This window comes from Callorhinus ursinus, unplaced genomic scaffold, assembly GCF_003265705.2.
Source record: "Callorhinus ursinus isolate GAN/ISIS: 27379988/994484 unplaced genomic scaffold, GSC_fseal_2.0 scaffold42, whole genome shotgun sequence".
In the NCBI taxonomy this organism is placed as follows: Eukaryota; Metazoa; Chordata; class Mammalia; order Carnivora; family Otariidae; genus Callorhinus; species Callorhinus ursinus.
In genome coordinates, this window is record NW_027397104.1 from 2,753,751 (window position 1) to 2,774,103 (window position 20,353).

General features: G+C 43.5%; 1 protein-coding gene and 2 long non-coding RNA genes across 4 annotated transcripts in view; 1 reads left to right on the top strand and 2 right to left on the bottom strand.

Annotated features, from left to right (window-relative positions):
- Positions 1 to 669, bottom strand: part of UBAP1 (ubiquitin associated protein 1) — a 60,112-nt gene extending 59,443 nt beyond the window's left edge. The window contains exon 1 of one of the 2 annotated variants that reach the window (XM_025852799.2): positions 426 to 669. In XM_025852799.2, coding sequence (XP_025708584.1) covers positions 426 to 669 — 244 coding nt within the window. The remainder of the gene's footprint in view (positions 1 to 425) is intronic. The other variant, XM_025852797.2, reaches the window with a different exon arrangement.
- On the top strand, positions 52 to 1,526 carry LOC112809508 (uncharacterized). Its single transcript, XR_003204607.2, has 3 exons — positions 52 to 149; positions 410 to 713; positions 1,396 to 1,526. It is a non-coding gene; the product is annotated as an uncharacterized lncRNA (long non-coding RNA).
- The window catches only part of LOC141370679 (uncharacterized), a 32,231-nt gene continuing 13,320 nt past the window's right edge, over positions 1,443 to 20,353 (bottom strand). Inside the window, exons 3-4 of the long non-coding RNA XR_012374936.1 lie at positions 19,090 to 19,182; positions 1,443 to 1,560 (exon numbers count right to left, since the gene is read on the bottom strand). This is a non-coding gene — a long non-coding RNA (uncharacterized lncRNA). The remainder of the gene's footprint in view (positions 1,561 to 19,089; positions 19,183 to 20,353) is intronic.

Genomic DNA, 20,353 nt, shown 5'->3' on the forward strand with positions numbered 1-20,353 from the left:
TAAATCTGCATCTCACTTCCCCAACTCACCCTCAACTCCCAATCACTCGCCTTTACTAAAACCTGGGTCCTCCTCCCCGACATCCTCTAATTCCCACCGAGCTCTCACTCCAGCGAGATACACATCTACTGCGCCTGTCTTCCAGTAAGGTATTAGTCCCCTTAATCCGAACTCCTTTTCCGCATCCCATCTGCCTTCCGCCCCTTCAACTCTGGTCCCCTCACTCCGACCTCTCTCCCATAATCCTCCCCAAGCCACGGCTCTCTGGCCCCTTCTCCCTCCTACCCCCTTAACTACAGCTCCTTTCTTCCCGCTCGGCCTCCAACCTCTTCCCAGGGAATCCTACCCCATCCGTCTCCCGGTGCTGGTCCCCTCCCCCAACTCCGCCCCTCTCCCCCCCTTCTCCCAGCTGGAGGCCCCCTCACCTGAACGCCGCTGCCGCTGCCGTCCCAGAAGCCGAAACGTGCTGGCGCCGGACGGCCTCCCAGAATCGGTCACCGCTGAGCTCCTGACGGCCCCTAGGGAAAGCGAACGCCACCACCTCCAACTCTGCCCGCCCCGGGCCAGGCCGTCACCGTACCCACTGCCAGTACCACAGCCGCCATGTTGAAGTCCTACTTCCCTCCTCCTTCCCCTCACCACTCCGCCCCTTTGGGCGTCTGACGTCATGGCGCCGCGCTCCACCCTCCCTGGGCCAATGGGAGGAGCCGACGGTGACGTAGCTAATCTCTCTTCTACTCCCCAGCAACTCTAGATTCCTGGACCGTTGCAATTGGAGTGGGTGGACCCTGCTGACCCAAAGGAAGAAAGGGAAGGGTGGGGGTCACTAAAAGGGTAAGGCATAGAGGCTGGTGAAGCGGCCCAGGCGAGAATCTGAGAGGTTCGAATCGCGAAGGGACGCACAAAGACTTACTAATGAGACTTACTTGGGAATCAGAATGTCTGGCTTCTGGTCCCGGGTCTGTGATCTGGTTCAAGTCCCACTCTTTACGGGCCTCATTTCCCCCATTTACAAAGATTGGGTTGAAAGGCAACCTCTAAATCTCCTTCCAGTTGTGACATCCAGCGGTTTAAACTAGGTAACCCAATCCCAGACATTTACTGCCTTCTGCATTTATTGGATGTCACTTGGAATCAGGTGCATAGAGGATTCATAACTGCATGAGATGAGTCTTTGTTCCCAAAAGTTCCTACTTGGTAAGAGAAACCGAAGCATTAACAGTTAACTCCACGAAAAATCAGAGAGTGATAATGGCCTAACAGTTGCATTAATTGCTCTGGAAAAATTGGCTTTTGGCTAAGAGATTAGGAAAGATTTACATCTTTACACTTTCTGGGTACATAAAGAATGTGTAGACTCTAATGCCTAATTCTTCAACCCTGTTTTCTCTTCAGAATTCCAGAGAAGTGGTGCCTGGGTGGCTCAGTCGTTAGACGTCTGCCTTCGGCTCAGGTCATGGTCCCAGGGTTCTCGTATTGGCCGTATCCGGCTCCCTGCTCAGTGGAAGGCCTGCTTCTCCTCCCACTCACCCTGCTTGTGTTCCCTCTCTTGCTGTGTCTCTGTCAAATAAATAAATAAATAAAATCTTTATTAAAAAAAAATTCCAAAGAAGATAATATTTGTATTTTAAAGCATGCGGCAGGTTTTTTTTTAAGGTTTTATTTATTTATTTGAGAGAAAGAAAGAGCACAAGTAGGCAGAGAGGCAGACAGAGGGAGAGGGAGAAGCAGACTCTCCACTAAGCAGGGAGCCCGACGCGGGGCTTGATCCCAGGACCCTGGGATCATGAACTGAGCCGAAGGCAGCTGCTTAACCGACTGAGCCACCCAGGCACCCCAGGGTGCAGTAGTTGTAACCCACAATAAAAGAAGGTGGGGATTCCAGAAGGGGGAAGTTAAGCAGAAAATAGCAAATCATCAATTCTGGATTATTTGCCAACTTAATTCAACAAATAATGGGCAGCGATAGGTTTGTGGCAGAGCAGTGAGCTGAATAAAACTCTTCATCAGGAGAATTAAAATGATAGCGGTGAATAAAATGGACTAGAGACTACACGGCAGACTTCTGCACTGAGTAAAAAAGATTCACACCTGAACTAAAGCAGGGACAGCAGGGATGGAGAATAGGGGATGAACTGAACCAAAATTTAGGGGATTGACTCAACAACACTCCCGTGTGGAGACCTGCTGCATGGGAGAATAAATCATAAAGAAGAAAAGCCAAGTTCCGGGGTCTGTTTTTAACAGAAACAAAGAAGTAAAGCTTACTGAAGTGCTAAAGGAAGTAAAAATGAGTTCAGCTGTCCAAATTATGATGGCAGATTTTCTGGAGGGATGTTCAGGAGGGAATGTAAGCTTAGAAATCAGAAAGAGGTAAGGAGTACACATGTGTGGTATACGGATACTCCTTGAGCAATTAAACTTTACATTCATCATTCAATAAGCATTTACTGAGTGCCAGTAGTATACCAAGCACTGTTCTATGCACTGGGGATAGATAGATAGATGATAGATAGATAGATAGATAGATAGATCGATCGATCGATCTATATATAAAAGAAACCCCCCCAAAAAAATTCCTGTTCTCACAATGCTTATATTCTAAAGGGAAATGACTAATAATAATGGTGATAGATTAAGAAGAAAAAATAAAGCAGAGGAAAGGAAATAGAAGGCGTCCATGATTGAAATTTATAAAGGATGGCCAGGAAAAGGTGACATCTGAGTAAAGACCTGAGTAAAGGAAGTGAAAGATTTGCAGATGTCTAGGAAAAGAAAATGCCAATCCAAGGGCATACCAAGTACAAAGGCCCTGAGATGGAAGTTCACCTTCTATATTCTAGGAACAATGATGGAATGAAGTAAGCAAAGAGCATAATTGGGAGATGAAGTCAGAGAGGTAACAGGGGACTAAATCACACAGCAAACTTTAGATCATTTTAAGGACTTTGGCTTTTACTCTAAGTGAGCTGAAAGCCATTAGAGAGTTGTGAGCTGAGAAGGGAAATAATCTTTTTAGTAGGATCACTCTAGCTACTACACTGAGCATAAGCTAAAGAAGGGCACGGGTGAAAGAAGAAAGACCATTTAGAGATTATTGCAGTAATCCAAGCAGGAAATGATAGTCCTAGGTAGTACTATGGAGTTGTAGTAGCACTGAAGGTGATTAGAAATGGCTAGGGTTCTGAGTACATTTTGAAGGGAGAGGAATAAGAATTTGCTCACAGATTAGATGCACAGTGTGAGAAAATAAAAGGACTCAGGATGACTTTAAGATTTTTTACTTTAGTCAAGTTCTTGCAGGTTTGGCTAGAAGAACAGAAATCAGATTAATTAAAATTTCTGAGGGTAGGACCCTTTGGAACACTGACAAATAGGGCATGGGAAGAGGAAGCAGATAAAGAATGGAAAAGTAGTGACCAGAGAAGTAGAAAAGGAGGGTGCCTGGGTGGCTCAGTTGGTTAAGCCACTGCCTTTGGCTCAGGTCATGATCCTGGAGTCCTGGGATCGAGTCCCACATCGGGCTCCCTGCTCAGCAGGGAGTCTGCTTCTCCCTCTGACCCTCTTCCCTCTCATGCTCTCTATCTCTCATTCTCTCTCTCTCAAATAAATAAATAAAATCTTTAAAAAAATTTTTAAAAATCATTAAAAAAAAGAAGTAGAAAAGGAATCAGAAGACTATGGTGCCATGGAGGATTAGGAAGGGAAAACCTTTGGAGGACTGGGCCTGTGCCTCTTAGAGAAGGACTCCTTGAGACCAGAGACAAGCCTCCCCCATCAGATAAGAACTTTATAAGATTTCCTCACCAGCCTTGGTCTCCTGATCCAATAATTTTTCCTTCTCTTCCTTCTTGTTTTATGTGGGGATCTGGTTTCTGACCATCTACGCCTGGGCCAGCCTGCTGTGTCTCCCTATGCCCCATGGATACAACCCATTCTTAAGAAATGGAAATGAAGTGGGAAACAAAAAACTTCACCTTCCTAGGAGTGACTCATACTTGACAATTTCTGTGTGTGAATCCCAGTGGTAATTCTCTTGGGGCCAGAAGAGGCTGAACAGGACACCTGTCCTCTACTGCCCCTGCCCTTTGTCTTTCATTCCCAGTGCATCTAGACAGTACCAGCATACCAGCTCCTCTAGAAGCAGCACTCCAAGCCAAGGGCACCAGCTTGTACTCCTCCCACTTTTCCTCTTCTTTCTCTCCCGATTCATACACTAGGCTTTTGGGGTGGGTCTAAGAGCAGAGACAGGAAAGACAACAAGCTCTCAAACTTTAGCCATCCAGCATTTACTAAGTCCTACCATATGCCAGCCATCATGAGTCTACAAAGATACTCTTAAGGAGGTCAAATGAGAGAATCAGGTGTGCAGATAATGGTGGTACCTGGCAGAAAATTATCTTCCTAGGTGGCACATTCCATGCCTCAGGAATAGAGAGAAGACGAAGTTGGGTAGACTTGAGGAATCAAGGAAGACTGCATGGAAAATTGAAGCACTTAAGTTAGGCCTTAAAAAAACAGGTAGAATGAAGGGTGCCCAAAACAGTGAGAACAAAGCAATTTAGACAAAGGCATGGATTCAGGAAAGTTCCATGAAAATTCAGAATCATTAAGGGTATACCTAGGAGAGCAGAGGAAGATAAGACTGGAGAGACCAAGCAGGAAGAGGCTTGGCTTGGGTTTAACAGTTCTTTTTTTTTTTTAAGATTTTTATGTTTAAGTAATCTCTACACTGAATCAACCAGGCACCCCTGGGGCTTAACAGTTCTAAGGCTGTAAATAAAGTCACTGCAGCTTTTCCCCTGGGAAATTCAAGAGAAAATTCTGGATAAATCCTTAGAATCTTGAAGGTCAGGTTAAAATCCTTTGCCCTTCCCTAAAAGCTCAAGGTAACAGTTAAAGACTCCGGTCTCTGAGTGATCTCTGGGGTTTCTATGTGATGACCGTCATATGAAGATGCAATTATCCTGATGACTATGAATGGGTAAAGATGATTTCAAATTCCAGAAGGATGAAAATATAAACACACACACAGTAACTCTAAAATATTGGAAGACGGGGGCACCTGGGTGGTTCAGTCATTAAGCGTCTGCCTTCGGCTCAGGTCATGATCCCAGGGTCCTGGGATGGAGCCCCCAATTGGGGTCCCTGCTCTGCAGGAAGCCTGCTTCTCCGTCTCCCACTCCCCCTGCTTCTGTTCCTTCTCTCGCTGTCTCTCTCTCTGTCAAATAAATAAATAAATAAAATCTTTAAAAGTAAAAAAAATAAAATATTGGAAGATGGGGCACCTGGCTGGCTCAGTCAGTGGAGCATGTGACTCGATCTCAGAGTTGTAGGTTCGAGCCCCACACTGGGTGTAGAGATTACTTAAAAAATAAAATCTTTAGGGGCGCCTGGGTGGCTCAGTCATTAAGCGTGTGCCTTTGGCTCAGGTCATGGTCCTAGGGTCCTGGGATCCAGCCCCGCATCGGGCTCCCTGCTCCGCGGGAAGCCTGCTTCTCCCTCTCCCATTCCCTCTGCTTGTGTTCCCTCTCTCGCTGTCTCTCTCTCTGTCAAAAAATAAATAAAATCTTAAAAAAAAATCTTTAAAAAAAAATATTAGGGGCTGCCTGACTGGCTGAGTCAGCAGAACATGCAATTCTTGATCTTGGGGTTGTGAGTTTGAGTCCCACATTGGGTGTAAAGATTACTTAATAATAAAAAAAAAATAGGGGCGCCTGGGTGGCTCAGTCATTAAGTGTCTGCCTTCAGCTCAGGTCATGATCCCAGGGTCCTGGGATTGAGCCCTGCATTGGGGTCCCTGCTCCGCAGGTAGACTACTTCTCCTTCTCCCACTCCCCCGCTGTGTTCCCTCTTTCACTGTCTCTCTCTCTGTGTCAAATAAATAAATAAAATCTTTAAAATAAATAAATAAATAAAATAAAATAAATATTAGAAGAGAATATAAAAGAATATTTTTTGAATCACGGTTAAGAAGAAAATTTCTAATCATGACACCACATTCAGAACCCATAAAGGAGGGTGCCTGGGTGGCTCAGTTGGTTAAGCGACTGCCTTCGACTCAGGTCATGATCCTGGGGTCCTGGGATCAAGTCCCGCATCAGGCTCCCTGCTCAGCAGGGAGTCTGCTTCTCCCTCTGACCTTCCTCCCTCTCATGCTCTCTCTCTACCATTCTCTCTCTCTCTCAATAAATAAATAAAAATCTTAAAAAAAAAAAGAACCCATAAAGGAAAGAGTTGACAAATTTGATAATGGCAAAAGATCCCATACACAAAGTGAAAAGATAAACTGGAAGAAAATACTTGTGATCTATAACAGAAAAGGGATTAATTTCCCCAATATACAAAAAGCCCCTACAAATCAATAAGAAAAACAGAATGGTTTAATAGAAAAATGTGGGTATAACTTGTCAAGAGGGAATTCACTAAAGAAGAAACACAAATAGGGGTGCCTGGGTGGCTCAGTTGGTTAAGTATCCAACTCTTGATTTTGGCTCAGGTCATGAGATTGAGCCCCGTGTTGGGCTCTGTGCTAAGTGGGGAGTCTACTTCTCTCTCTCTCTCCCTCTCCCTCCCCCCACATAAGCCCTCTCACTCTAAAATAAATAAATAAATCTTTAAAAAAAGGAATGCAAATAGCTAGTGAACATGTAAAAAAATGGTCAACATGACTGATAATTTTTAAAAATGAAAAAAGGCCCCATTTTTCACCTAACAAATTGGCAAAAGCTAGAAGGATTAATTACATCCAGTGCCAACGTAGATGGAGAAATAAGCATACTTATACACTGTTGATAGCAGTTCAAATTGATGAAATCTTTTGGTAGAGCAGTTTGGCAGTAACTATCACAATACACTGTGAAGTAAAAAGCAAGTTACAGAATAATGCGTATTGTATCCATTCTTGTAAAAAAGAAACAGCTAGATATATAGAAATAAATGCAGACAGATATAAATGTAGATTTAGAGGAGTGCCTGACTGGCTCAGTTGGTGGAACATGGTGAGCATGGGACTCTGGATCTCAGGGTCATGAGTTCAAGCTCCACATGTGCCATAGAGTTTACTTACAAAAATAATTCTTTTTAAAGATTTTATTTATTTGGGGCACCTGGGTGGCTCAGTCGTTAAACATCTGCCTTCGGCTCAGGTCATGATCCCGGGGTCCTGGGATCAAGCACCACATCGGGCTCCCTGCTCCGCAGGAAGCCTGCTCCTCCCTCTCCTACTTCCCCTGCTTGTGTTCCCTCTCTCGCTGTGTCTCTCTCTGTCAAATAAATAAATAAAATCTTTAAAAAAATTTATTTATCTAAGAGAGAGAGCACAAGCAGGGGGAGCAGCAGAGGGAGAGGAAAAAGCAGACTTCCCGCTGAGCAGGGAGCCCAACTCGGGGCTTGATCCCAGGACCCCAGGATCATGACCTGAGCCGAAGGCAGTCGCTTAACTGACTCAGCCACCCAGTCGTCCCCCCAAAAAAATTTTTAATAAATAACTGAAGGTTTAGATATTTAAGCATAGATAACAGACTGAAAAGATACACACCAAACTCTTATTGTGGCTCTGGAGGGAACAAAATGTGCCTGGAGGTAGGTAGGCAGCAGGACTTGGAACCAAGGAGGGAGAGGAAGTAGAAACCAGGGAGATGATCACAGCCACTGCTGGAAGATGCTCTCACAGCCAAAAGAGAGGAAGAAATGCCCTGACTTCTCCCGTCCTCCAGCCCTCCAGTTGCCTGCCAGTATTTCCCACTGATGGAATCTAGTTAGTGTTCAGTTGGCAAAAGGAGCTTAGAAATGTAGTTTCCAGAACAGAGATGTAATGACCAACCTCAAAAAGCTATTGGGTGGTTCACAGAATCAAAGAGAGAGATGGAGAACCAGATATGAAAAACAGGAGAGAACCTAGTAAAAAAGAGCAGAAGCACGGTAAGGGTCGTCCTGTAGAAGAGTAAAAGACAGGGGCAACTGGGTGGCACAGTTGGTTAAGCTTCTCACTCTTGGTTTCAGCTCAGGTCATGACCTCAGGGTCATGGGATCGAGCCCCGTATTGGGCTTCATGCTTAGTGTGGGGTCCGCTTGAGATTCTCTCTCCCTCTGCCCTCTCATGCTGTCTCTCTCCCTCTCTCTCCTCTCTCAAATACATAAATCTTTTTATTTTTTTTTAAGATTTTATTTATTTATTTGACAGAGAGACACAGAGAGAGCAGGAACACAAGCAGGGGGAGTGGGAAAGGGAGAAGCAGGCTTCCCGCGGAGCAGGGAGACCGATGCGGGGCTCGATCCCAGGACCCCGGGATCATGACCTGAGCCGAAGTCAGACGCTTAACGACTGAGCCACCCACGCGCCCATAAATAAATCTTTTTTAAAAAAGAGTAAAAGATAATTCATTATTAGTAAGTAGTAATAGTAAAAGATAATTTTATTAAATGTGTTTAAATGGTGTGGGTGGACTGTCCTGGCCCTGAGCTAAAAGAGACCTGTGTCTAGTAATCATTCAGCTATATACCGAAGTCTGCTATACCCCAAACCCTGTGCTACAGTGGGAACAAAGATTAAATAATACCAGGTTTCAATCATCAAGAATCTTTGGGGGCGTCTGTTGGTTCAGTCAGGTAAGCCTCTGACTCTTGATTTCGGCTCAGGTCATGATCTCAGGATGGTGAGATCGAGCCCTGCGTCGGCCTCAGCGCGTGGAATCCGCTTAAGATTCTTTCTCTCCCTCTCCTTCTGCCCCTCCCCCACCACCGGCGCACACAGTCTCTCTCTAAAAAATAATAAAATAATCTTTGGAGGAAGAGAAATGTATAAACAGACAATTACAATACTTAATCTCAGTGAGCTCGAAGACAAGGCCAGCCACTAGGCTAAACTGTGATTTTGCCAGAATAGAAATATTCATCCTCTCTGAGTGGATGCAGTGCCAGGGTATAAAGTTTGGCAAACTGAGTGCAGCTGGATTTTAATCCCTGGACCCCTCAACCAGCCACTTTTGTGAGCACAAAGTATACGTCCACACATAGCTGTGCTGGTGGAGGAGGTAGAGTCTGGTACCAACGGAAGGAGAGCAGAGGTAGCCTGTGAGGACATGCACCTGTGCAGCAGGAAGCTCTGGAAGCTCAGCCTCCTAGCCCAGAACTTCATTAGAAACCTCAATGATTTCATTTGCTTCTGATCCTAACTGTGACAAGGAATTTGCAAAGAGAACCCTCCAGAAATTTGGAAAGACTCCTTTGGAAGGAAAAATTAACAGATGGTGTTTACAGCTTTGCTTTGGTTCTCCCATCAGAGTGAATGCCAGATGTTTTCTTCTGGTTTCCAAGATACTGTGTAAGATCAAAAAGGTTCCTTTTTGCCCAAAGATAATAAAATACCAGAATAAGTTAAGTGTGAGTATGTGGACAAGTGAATCCTGTGCCAGTTGAGAAAAATTTGATTTGCTGCTATGGTGTTAACATTCTAGCCTTTTCTTTAAGTCACATTAACAGCATCAGTGTCCCATAATAAGGGGTTGGCTGGATAAATCCACATGAGACAATGTTAAGCAGCCATTAAAAAGGATGTTATAAAAAAACAAAATTATAGGGTTGCCTGGGTGGCTTAGTCATTAAGCATCTGCCTTCGGCTCAGGTCATGATCCCAGGATCCTGGGATCGAGCCCCACATCGGGCTCCCTGCTCAGCAGGAAGCCTGCTTCTCCCTCTCACATTCCCCTGCTTGTGTTCCCTCTCTCGCTGTGTCTCTCTCTGTCAAATAAATAAATAAAATCTTTAAAATAAAAAAAAATTTTTTTAATTATAGACACAGTAAGATCAGTGGTTGCCAGGGGTTAGGGAAAGGGGATAAATAGGTGAAGTACACAGCATTTTTAGGACTCTAAAACTATTCTATGTGTTACTGTAATGGTGAATACGTGACATTATGCATTTGTCAAAATCCATAGAACTGTACAAAACAAAGGGTGAACCTTAATGTGAACTATGAACTTCAATAATAATGCATCAATACTGGTTCACTAATTGTAACAAATGTACCACACTAATGCAAGGTATTAGTAATAGGGGAACCTGTGGTTGGGGGGTTATGGGAATTCTTTGTATTATCTGTTCAATTTTTTCTGTCAATCTAAAACTGTTCTAAAAAATAAAGTCTAAAAAAAGGATGTTATAGAAGTATGTAAATATGAAAAGATGCTTATAAAACATTGCTAAGTTTAAAAAGAGCTACTAACCATATATTCAATATGTTCTTTTTTGTAAAATTATACACATATACACAATATAATTTTGAATTTGAAATTCTGGAAGGACTTATGCCTAAATATTTACAGTGGTTAACTCTTGGTGGAAGGATTATGGGTAATTTGTAATTTCTCCTTTTTTGTTTGCTTATTTAAAAATGCTCTAGGTGTGCCTGGCTGGTTCAGTTGGTAGAACATGCGACTCTTGGGTTTGTAACTTCAAGCCCCACATTGTGTAGAGATTACTTAAAATACAAAAAGTCTGGGGTGCCTGGGTGGCTCAGTCGTTAAGTGTCTGCCTTCTGCTCAGGTCATAGTCCCAGGGTCCTGGGATGGAGCCCCGCATCAGGCTCCCTGCTCAGCGGGAAACCTGCTTCTCCCTCTCTCTCTCCCCCTGCTTGTGTTCCCTCTCTCGCTGTGTCTCTCTCTGTCGAACAAATAAACAAAATCTTAAAAAAAAAAAAAATTCTTGGGACACCTGGGTGGCTCAGTCGGTTGGATGTCAGCCTTCGACTCAGGTCAGGATCCCAGAGTCCTGGGATGGAGCCCCAACATGGGGGGAGTTCTCTGCTCAGCGGGGAGTCTGTTTCTCCCTCTGCCCCTCCCTACATGCTCTCTCTCTCTCTATCAAATAAATAAGCAAAATCTTAAAAATAAATAAATAAAATGAGACTTGAGAGTGGGATCACTCACCAGCCTGTTGACAACGAGGAGACCATCACTAGTGGTAGGTAGAGGATTGTTAGCCCCTACATGTGATAATAATGCAATTGTTAAAATTTTCACCAGTGATAAATTGGGATGTTTTGCCTGAGGAAAGGAATGCATGAGGGTGGGGGGAAAACAATGTATCAGGCATTTGAGAAGTAATAGGATGTTTGTTGTTGAGAGTAACAGATACTTCGGAGAAAAGCTAAGTGTAAAAGTCAAAGGGCCTGGGCGCCTGGGTGGCTCAGTTGGTTAAGCGACTGCCTTCGGCTCAGGACATGATCCTGGAGTCCCGCATCGGGCTCCCCGCTCAGTGGGGAGTCTGCTTCTCCCTCTGACCCTCTTCCCTCTCGTGCTCTCTATCTCTCATTCTCTCTCTCTCAAATAAATAAACAAAATTTTTTTAAAAAAAAGTCAAAGGGCCTTCTTGGCAATGTATAGAGTCTATCTCCTGCCGGAGGGCAGAAGAACCTGAGGATCAGGATCAGGCCCAGGACTTAATTATAAGATTTGCAGAGCTCCGGGGTGCCTGGGTGGCTCAGTCGTTAAGCGTCTGCCTTCGGCTCGGGTCATGACCCCAGGGTCTTGGGATCGAGTCCCACATCGGGCTCCCTGCTCGGCGGGAAGCCTGCTTCTCCATCTCCCACGCCCCCTGCTTGTGTTCCTGCTCTCGCTATCTCTCTCTCTGTCAAATAAATAAATAAAATCTTAAAAAAAAAAAAGATTTGCAGAGCTCCAGAGAAGTTGAATTCTCAGCCATAGTAAATTGGCTACACCGAGGTTAGGGTTCTGATTGACAAGGAATGGAAATGGGAGTCAGGAGATGGCAGTATCTGGGTCTATTTACTTGAAAATCTAGAACCTCCAGTTTCCTGGAGGGTTTATAACCTCTAGGCCTTTATTAAGTTGCCCACTCCTTGTTAAAGATTAGTTTTCGGGGGAAAAAAAAAGATTAGTTTTCGGGGAGCCTGAATGGCTCAGTAGGTTAAGTGTCCGACTCTTGATTTCGGCTCAGGTCATGATCTCAGGGTTGTAAGATCGAGCCCTGCATCTGGCTCTACGCTAGAAGTGGGACCTGCTTAAGATTCTCTCTCTCCCGCTCCCCCATCCCTCCCTCCACCAACTCCCCCCACCCTGTCTCTCCCTCTCAAAAAAAAAAATTAATTTTCTCCCTTTCTTGAAGATGATGCAGAAATCTCTGCCCTATTAAAAAATGGGCCTCCCCATCTGGATCTATCCTAACATCTCAACCTGGCCGTTAGACAAATAACTAGAATTAAGTAACAACACAAAAGACCAAGACATGATAAGGGAGGGAGTATATCTAACAGAGATGTAGAACATAACCAAAATATACTGACAGAGGCCAGGAGGATATAAATGGGACCACATCCTGAGAATTCCGAGTCTTGATCTAAGTAGGGCAAAGTTGAACCTAAAGTTGGATGAGGGAGAGGTTATCAATATGGGAACATTGTCCTGGGACACAGGATTTAACACCCTGACAAGGACGCTGAGAAACAGTTCTCACATGTTGCTAGGATGGTTCTTAAGAGCTTGGAGAGAAAAAAAAGAGCTTGGAGAAAGCTATGGGTCATAACAAGTGAAGTAGAAATGTCAGAACAGCTGTGGGAGATGGTGAAAGTGGGGGTCAAAAAGCTCAGAGAAGAAGGTTGAAGTGGATATAGCATGTAAAACCAGAAACCTCGGGCACCTGGGTGGCTCAGTTGGTTGAGCGACTGCCTTCAGCTCAGGTCATGATCCTGGAGTTCTGGGATCGAGTCCCGCATTGGGCTCCCTGCTCAGCAGGGAGTCTGCTTCTCCCTCTGATCCTCCCCCCTCTCACCCTCTCACGTGCTCTCTCTCTCTCTCTCATTCTCTCTCTCAAATAAAATAAATAAAATCTGAAAAAAAAAAAAATAAAACCAGAAACCTCACCAAATGACTCTGTTCCATGAGAGGGCCCTGAGGAATGTTCTGAGGAAAGTTCCACTGGCATCACCGAGAAACTCCGCAGGGGCTGCCCCTGCACTTTCAGAACAGGGTTTCTTCATAGCAAATGAGAATGATAGGATCTTAACATAATAGAGGCCAGATGGAACCCCTAACCATCAGAAGGAACGTAAATGGGTAGCCAGAAGCATCTGACTTGCAGAGAGCTATGGAGATGGCTGATAGTACACAGTGTTCCTAAGGGCATGATGGCCTACATAGCCATTAAAATAAATCAAGGGTGTAAGATCAAGGGGCTGAGTCATGATTCACTGACCAGTTTCTGGCCTGGAACTTACAGTTTCCTGACCTGGAACCCAGAGACTAATGGAGAGGCAAGGTCTCCAGGAGGAAGGGCTCTGCAACACCATTGCAAGTAGAGATGGCAATGATACCTTCACTCCTTCCTCAAAGCAGTCTACTACCATTTACTTGGGCAGCTAGCACAGGGGGAAGGGAAATACTAGCCAAAGAATTCAAGGACTGTTGGACACAAGGAATTCAAAAGTCTGAGATGAAATTGATATTAGGGGATCAAAAACATCATCAGGGTCCCCTGGTTAGAGTGGGGACATATGGAGATCACATAATAAATGGAGTCCTGGCCCAGGTTCAATTCACAATAGATCCACTGTGTACACAGACACACTCAATAGTAATTTCCCCAATTCTCAAATGTATAAATTAAATTGACACATTTGTAATTAACAGAACTACCACAGGGGTCCTGTAAAGTGACCTGTAAAGTAAGAGCTCTCATAATAGAGAAGGCCAAGTAGAAATTTTTGAAACTTCCCCTTAACCCAGCCAAGATAGCAATAAAAAGTATCACATCTTACAAGGAACGACAAATTAGTGACGCTCTTAAAGATTTAAAGGATGCAGATGTAGTGGTCCCTATCATATTTTCATTTAATTTGGCAGAATCCTAGACAGACTCTGGAGGATGACAGTGGACTAGGCAAACTCACAAAAGTAGTAGCCCTGATTGGAACTGCTATACCAGGCTCAGTATATTTGCTAAAGCAGATTAACATTGTCTCAAATATGTGATATGTGATCACTGATCTGGTGAATGAATTGTTTCCCATCCCAGTGAGAAAGGAGGATCAGAAACAGTTAACTGTAACATGAAATGGACAATAGCATACATTTATAGTCTTGTCCCAGAGCTATGCTAACTTTCATGCCCACTATCATGATACATTCTGAAGAGACTTGAACCATCTGAACATACCTCAGAACATCACATTGGCCCCAATATTGAAGATGGAATATTAATCTAACTGGATAGGGTAAAAGTGGCAAATTTACTGGAAATCTTTGTAAAGACTTCCATGTGCTTGCTTATTTGTTTGTTTATTTATGTATTTATTTATTTGAGAGAGAGAGCAGGGGGAAGAGCAGAGGGAGACATACAAGCAGATTCTGTGTTTGATCACTTCAGAGGTGCCTGGGTGGCTCAGGTGGTTAAGCATCTACCTTCAGCTCAGGTCATGATCCTGAGGTCCTGGGATCGAGCCCTGTAACAGCCTCCCTGCTCAGTGAGGAGGTTGCTTCTCCCTCTGCCTGTGCCCCTCCCCCTGCTCATGCTCTCTCTTGTGCACTACCTCTCAAACAAATAAATTTTTTTAAAAAATCTAAAAAAAAAAGTTCTCATCACAAGAAAAATAAATTTAAAAAAAGAACAAGAACAGAAGGAAATGAGGGATGCCTGGTGGTCTCAGTTGGTGGAGCTTGTGACTCTTGATCTTGGTGTTATAAGTTCGAGTCCAGGGGTGCCTGGGTGGCTCAGTTGGTTGGGCATCTGCCTTCGGCTCGGGTCGTGATCCCAGAGTCCTGGGATCGAGCCCTGCATCAGGCTCCCTGCTCGGTGGGAAGCCTGCTTCTCCCTCTCCCTCTGCTTGTGTTCCTGCTCTCACTGTCTCTCTCTCTCTCTCTGTCAAAAAAAAAAAAAAGTCAAATAAAAAAAATAAGTTCAAGTCCTACATTGGGTGCAGAGGTTACTTAAGAAAAAATTTAAAAAAAAAAAGTTTAATTTGACCTAAGTATCCATCAACAGATGAATGGATAGAGAAGAAATTATATGTATACACACACACACACACACGCACGCACACACACACGATGGAATATTACTCAGCCATAAAAAAAGAATGAAATCTTGCCATTTGTGACAATATGGATGGACCTAGAGGGTATCATGCTAAGTAAAACAAGTCAGTCAAAGAAAGGCAAATACTAATTACCGTATGATTCTACTTCTATGTGGACTCTAAAAAGCAAAATAAATGAACAAATGAAACAGAAACAGACTCATAGATAAGAAACAAATGATTGGTTACCACGGTGGGGGGTTGCTTAGTGGTGCAGATGAAAAGGTGAAGGGAATTAAGAAGGGTGCTTGGGTGACTCAGTTGGTTAAACGTCTGCCTTCAGCTCAGGTCATGATCTCAGGGTCCTGGGATCCAGCCTTGCGTCAGGCTTCCTGCTCAGCTGGGAGTCTGCTTGTCCCTCTCCCTCTGCCTCTCCCTCCTTCTTGTGCTCTCTCTCTCTCAGATAAATAAATAAAATCTTTAAAAAAAAGAAGTACAATACAATAAATAAGTCTTGGGGATGCAATGTACAGCATAGGGAATATGGTATATAATATAATAACTGTATGGTGACAGATAGTAATTAAACTTATCATAGGGGTCATTTCTTAATGTATAAAAATATCAAATCACTATGATGATGTACACCTGAAACTAATACTGTATAGATATTGTATGTCAATTATACTTAAGCTAAAAAAAAGTTTACCTTGAACTAATCAAGCCTTTATTTTTTTTAAGATTTTATTTATTTATTTGAGAGAGAGAGAATGAGAGATAGAGAGCATGAGAGGGAAGAGGGTCAGAGGGAGAAGCAGAGTCCCCGCCGAGCAGGGAGCCCAATGTGGGACTCGATCCCGGGACTCCAGGATCATGACCTGAGCCGAAGGCAGTCACTTAACCAACTGAGCCACCCAGGCACCCCAAGCCTTTATTTTTTTTTTAATTTTATTTATTTATAATTTATTTGAGAGAGAAAGAGCACAAGCAGGGGGAGCAGCAAGCAGATGAAATTACTGTTCAATAAAAGCATCCTCTCAAGGGAAAAGAACTGAAAATAAAAAGATAATAAACAAAGTAATTGGTAGTACACAAGGCTAAATAGTAAAAAGTAAGTCTCCCTCCCACAGACACCCCTAAACCTCCAGAGTAACTGATGTTACTAATTTCTTTTTTTTTAAGATTTTATTTATTTATTTGAGAGAGAGGGATAGAGAAAGAGAGAGAGCACAAGCAGAGGGTCTTTCTTTCTTTCTTTCTTTCTTTCTTTCTTTCTTTCTTTCTTTCTTTCTTTCTTTCTTTCTTTCTTTCTTTTTCTTTCTTCTTTCTTTTTCTTTCTTTCAAGTAGGCTCCCTGCCCAGAGTGGAGCCCAACATGGGGCTTGAACTGACAACCATAAGATCAAGACCTGAACTGAGATCAAGAGTTGATGCTTAACCAACTGGGCCACCAAGGCACCCCATTATGTAAACTTCCAGAAATATATATCTTTTTTATGCAAATGAAAACCAATTACATACAATGTACTGTATTTTTTTTCTTTCTCTTTTATGATTTTACATTATATCTTAGAGGTCGTTACATATTAGGACATTCTACCTTATTATTTTCTTTTTTTTAAGATTTGATTTATTTATTTGAAAGAGAGAGAGAGAGCACGAGAGCAGGGAGAGGAGCAAGGAGAGAGGGAGAAGCAGACTCCCCGCTGAGCCAGGAGCCTGACCCTGGGATCACAACCTGAGCTGAAGGCAGACTCTTAACCGACTGAGCCACCCAGGTGCTCTATCTTATTCTTTTCTTTTTCTTTTTCTATTTTTAAGATTTATTTATTTATTTATTTGACAGAGAGAGACACAGCGAGAGAGGGAACACAAGCAGGGGGAGTGGGAGAGGGAGAAGCAGGCTTCCCGCTGAGCAGGGAGCCCGATGCGGGGCTCAATCCCAGGACCTTGGAACCATGACCTGAGCTGAAGGCAGATGCTTAACAACTGAGCCACACAGGCACACCCCTACCTTATTCTTTTCTAACAATTTCATAGTATTCCATCTTATTCATGTATCAAAATTCTATCCATTAATTAATTCAACAAGTATCTTTTACTATCTATGCACTGTGTGCTAATGAAGGAGCAGAGACCCATGCAAGTACATGAAGAAGGGGACCCTTAGGGGATATTAAGTACAAAGGTCTAAGACAAGAAAATGCTTGACGTTTTCAAGGAGCAGCAAAGCCAGTGTTGGTGAAAAACAGTGAAGGATGGCTTAACTAACTGAGCCACCAACTGAGGCGTCCCAGATTCTGCATGTTTTAAATGTAGAACTGGTAAGATTTGCTGATAGATTGGGAATATCAGCTGAATCGACAATGTTGTACATTGTTGTACAACAAAAGTACTCTGGAAGGATGAAAGTAGAAGGGAGTAAGATGGAAGAGGTGGCCAGGAGACAGATCACACAGTCTTGTAAGGTCATAGAAAGACTTTGATGTTATTTTTTTTTTTTAAAGATTTTATTTATTTATTTGACAGAGAGATAGAGAGCACAAGTAGGCAGAGTGGCAGGCAGAGGGAGAGGGAGAAGCAGGCTCTCTGCTGAGCAGGGAGCCGGACATGGGGCTCGATCCCAGGACCCTGGGATCATGACCTGAGCCGAAGGCAGCCGCTTAACCGACTGAGCCACCCAGGCGCCCCAGACTTTGATGTTATTTTAAAAGAGGTGGGAAATCATGAAGGGTTAGAGCTAGTGTGTGGAATGCTCTGATTTATATTTTAAGATTTAAAATCATGACCTGAGCTGAAGGCAGATGCTTAACCAACTGAGCTGAAGGCAGATGCTTAACTAACTGAGCCACCAACTGAGCCGTCCCAGATTCTGCATGCTTTAAATGTAGAACTGGTAAGATTTGCTGATAGATTGGGAATATCAGCTGAATCAACAATGTAGACTGATTCCAGTCTAAGTACAACAAAAGTCCACTGGTTAGGTTGTCCTGAAGCACAAGAATACTCTACATGTGTTGGCGATATGAGAGTATGAGGGATGGCTGGGAGTAGGTAAGCAAATAGGAAAGAACTAACATTTCTCTAACATCTGTGCAGCAGTGTTCTGAGGTTGCAAGTAACAGAAACTGATTTTGTCTAATATGATACAGAAAAAGGAAGTTATTGGGGCGCCTGGGCAGCTCAGTCAGCTAAGCATCTACCTTCAGCTCAGGTCATGATCCCAGAGTCCTGGGATCGAGCCCTGCATTGGGTCCCCTGCTCAGCGGGAAGTCTGTTTCTCCCTCTCCCTCTGCCCATTCCTACTGCTCGTTCTCTCTCTCTCAAATAAATAAATAATCTTAAACAAAAAAAAAAAGAGAGAGAGAGAGAAAAGAAAAAGGAAGTTATTGGAAGGACATGCAGGTGCTGATAGTCTTGAAAGAACAGCTGTAACCCATCAGGCCTTAGAAAAGACAAGAACCAGAAGGCTCCAGGAGTCTAGATGGCAAGAACTATTGGATAGTCTTTTCAGGGTGACACGTGGCATGAATCAACTCCAACCCTTGTCCATCTCTGATTCACCCTTCAATGGATGCAAATTATAGGAATTAAGGATCTGGCTTGCCTCAATCAGGTCAGCTGCCCACTCAGCCAGGGCAGAAAGCCATCTTGACTGACAGATCTACCATTAAAGTATGCAGCAGAGAAAAGGTAGTACCCCAAGGAAAAATAAAAATATGCTACTAGGAAAAGGGAAATCAGATACTGGTACAGGCAAAAACAATAGACCACCACAGCTTAGCATGTGTTTGGCACACACATACTTTATCTCATTTATTCATCACCATAACCCTGTGTGATAGATATATTAACATCCCTCAGAAAGGCTCGAGGGGGTTATATAATTTAACCAAGATCATGAAGCAACCAGGCAGTATAACCAGCATTTGAACTAAGGTCAAAACCCTGCTTTCAAAATCCCTGCTCTTTCTGTTACACCACACTATTCCACTGGGTAAAGATTAAATTTCCACTATTCCTCAGTTTTCCCACTGGTGGAAAGAAGTAATTACTCACTCTGAGTCTCCTGAGTAGCTTGGATATCTAAGCTAACAGGTTTGCAGAGTAGCCAGGGCTCCCTTGGAAGTGAGTGGCTATTCCCTTTGTCTTCTGTTATTGATTAGAAGAGAAGAAGAAAAAAAATAATTTAATGACATACATAGTATTAGCCATTTTTCAAATGCTTAATATGTTCTAAACATAGTTCTTTATATCCATTTTTGCATTTAATTCTCTTAATAGTCCCATAAGATAGATAATATTATTAACCCAAATTTACAGTGAAGGATATGGCTTAGAAAATGGAAGGTATTTCCCAGTATCACTGGCTTTCAAACCTAAGTTCCTCTGACTCCAAAACTGCTGCTCTCAACCATTACATAGCACTGAGCTCTCCTGCCCTGGGGAGAAAATCCCCCTGAGGCCAGAGGATTTTCCCTTTGCCAACCATTCTTGGTGAGAGGAGGTGGTCTCAGTTTCTTCTCCAACATAATAAGAGAGTCCGATTTGCTTATCTCTGAAAACCGCCCAGCTCTGATTTCTGCTTCCACTGACAAGGCAAAGAGCTGGTTCTGTGTTAGGCAAAGAGCTGAGTTCTGTGTTAAACAAAGAGCTATATTCTGTGTTATCCAAATTGTTTCCTAAAAATATTACCTAAAATTAACATTTGTGCAGCGCTTTGCGGGAGTACTTCAGACATCAATTCCCCAGAGGGTAGAGGTCCTTGCTACTGTAACTCCAGGGCCCAGAATCAGCCTGCGCATCAGATGACTGACTGTGACTCTTCTGATTGTAACTCAGGCCTGAAGATTTATCAGAAAAAGGAAGAGCATTTCCAACTAGTGAGAGTGATTGGAAAGAAAAACTCTGTGAGCTCATACTGATTCCCTGGGGGCATCACACTCAAAAACACAATGAAATTTTTGTAAAACACAGACAGAAGGAAAGGCAAGGTCCCACATCATGGACTTTGTGCCCTGACCAGCAGGAGCTCTGAACCAAGAGGTGTGGCTTATTCCAGTAAAGAAGGGGGTTCCTGGGGGCACCTGGCTGGCTTAGTCCATAGAGTATGAGACCCTTGATCTTGGGGTCATGAGTTCAAGTCCCATGTTGGGCCTAGAGATTTTTTTTTTTTTTTAAGATTTTATTTATTTATTTGACAGAGAGAGAGACAGCCAGAGAGAGAACACAAGCAGGGGGAGTGGGAGAGGGAGAAGCAGGCTTCCCACTGAGCAGGGAGCCTGATGCAGGGCTCGATTCCAGCACCCTGGGATCATGACCT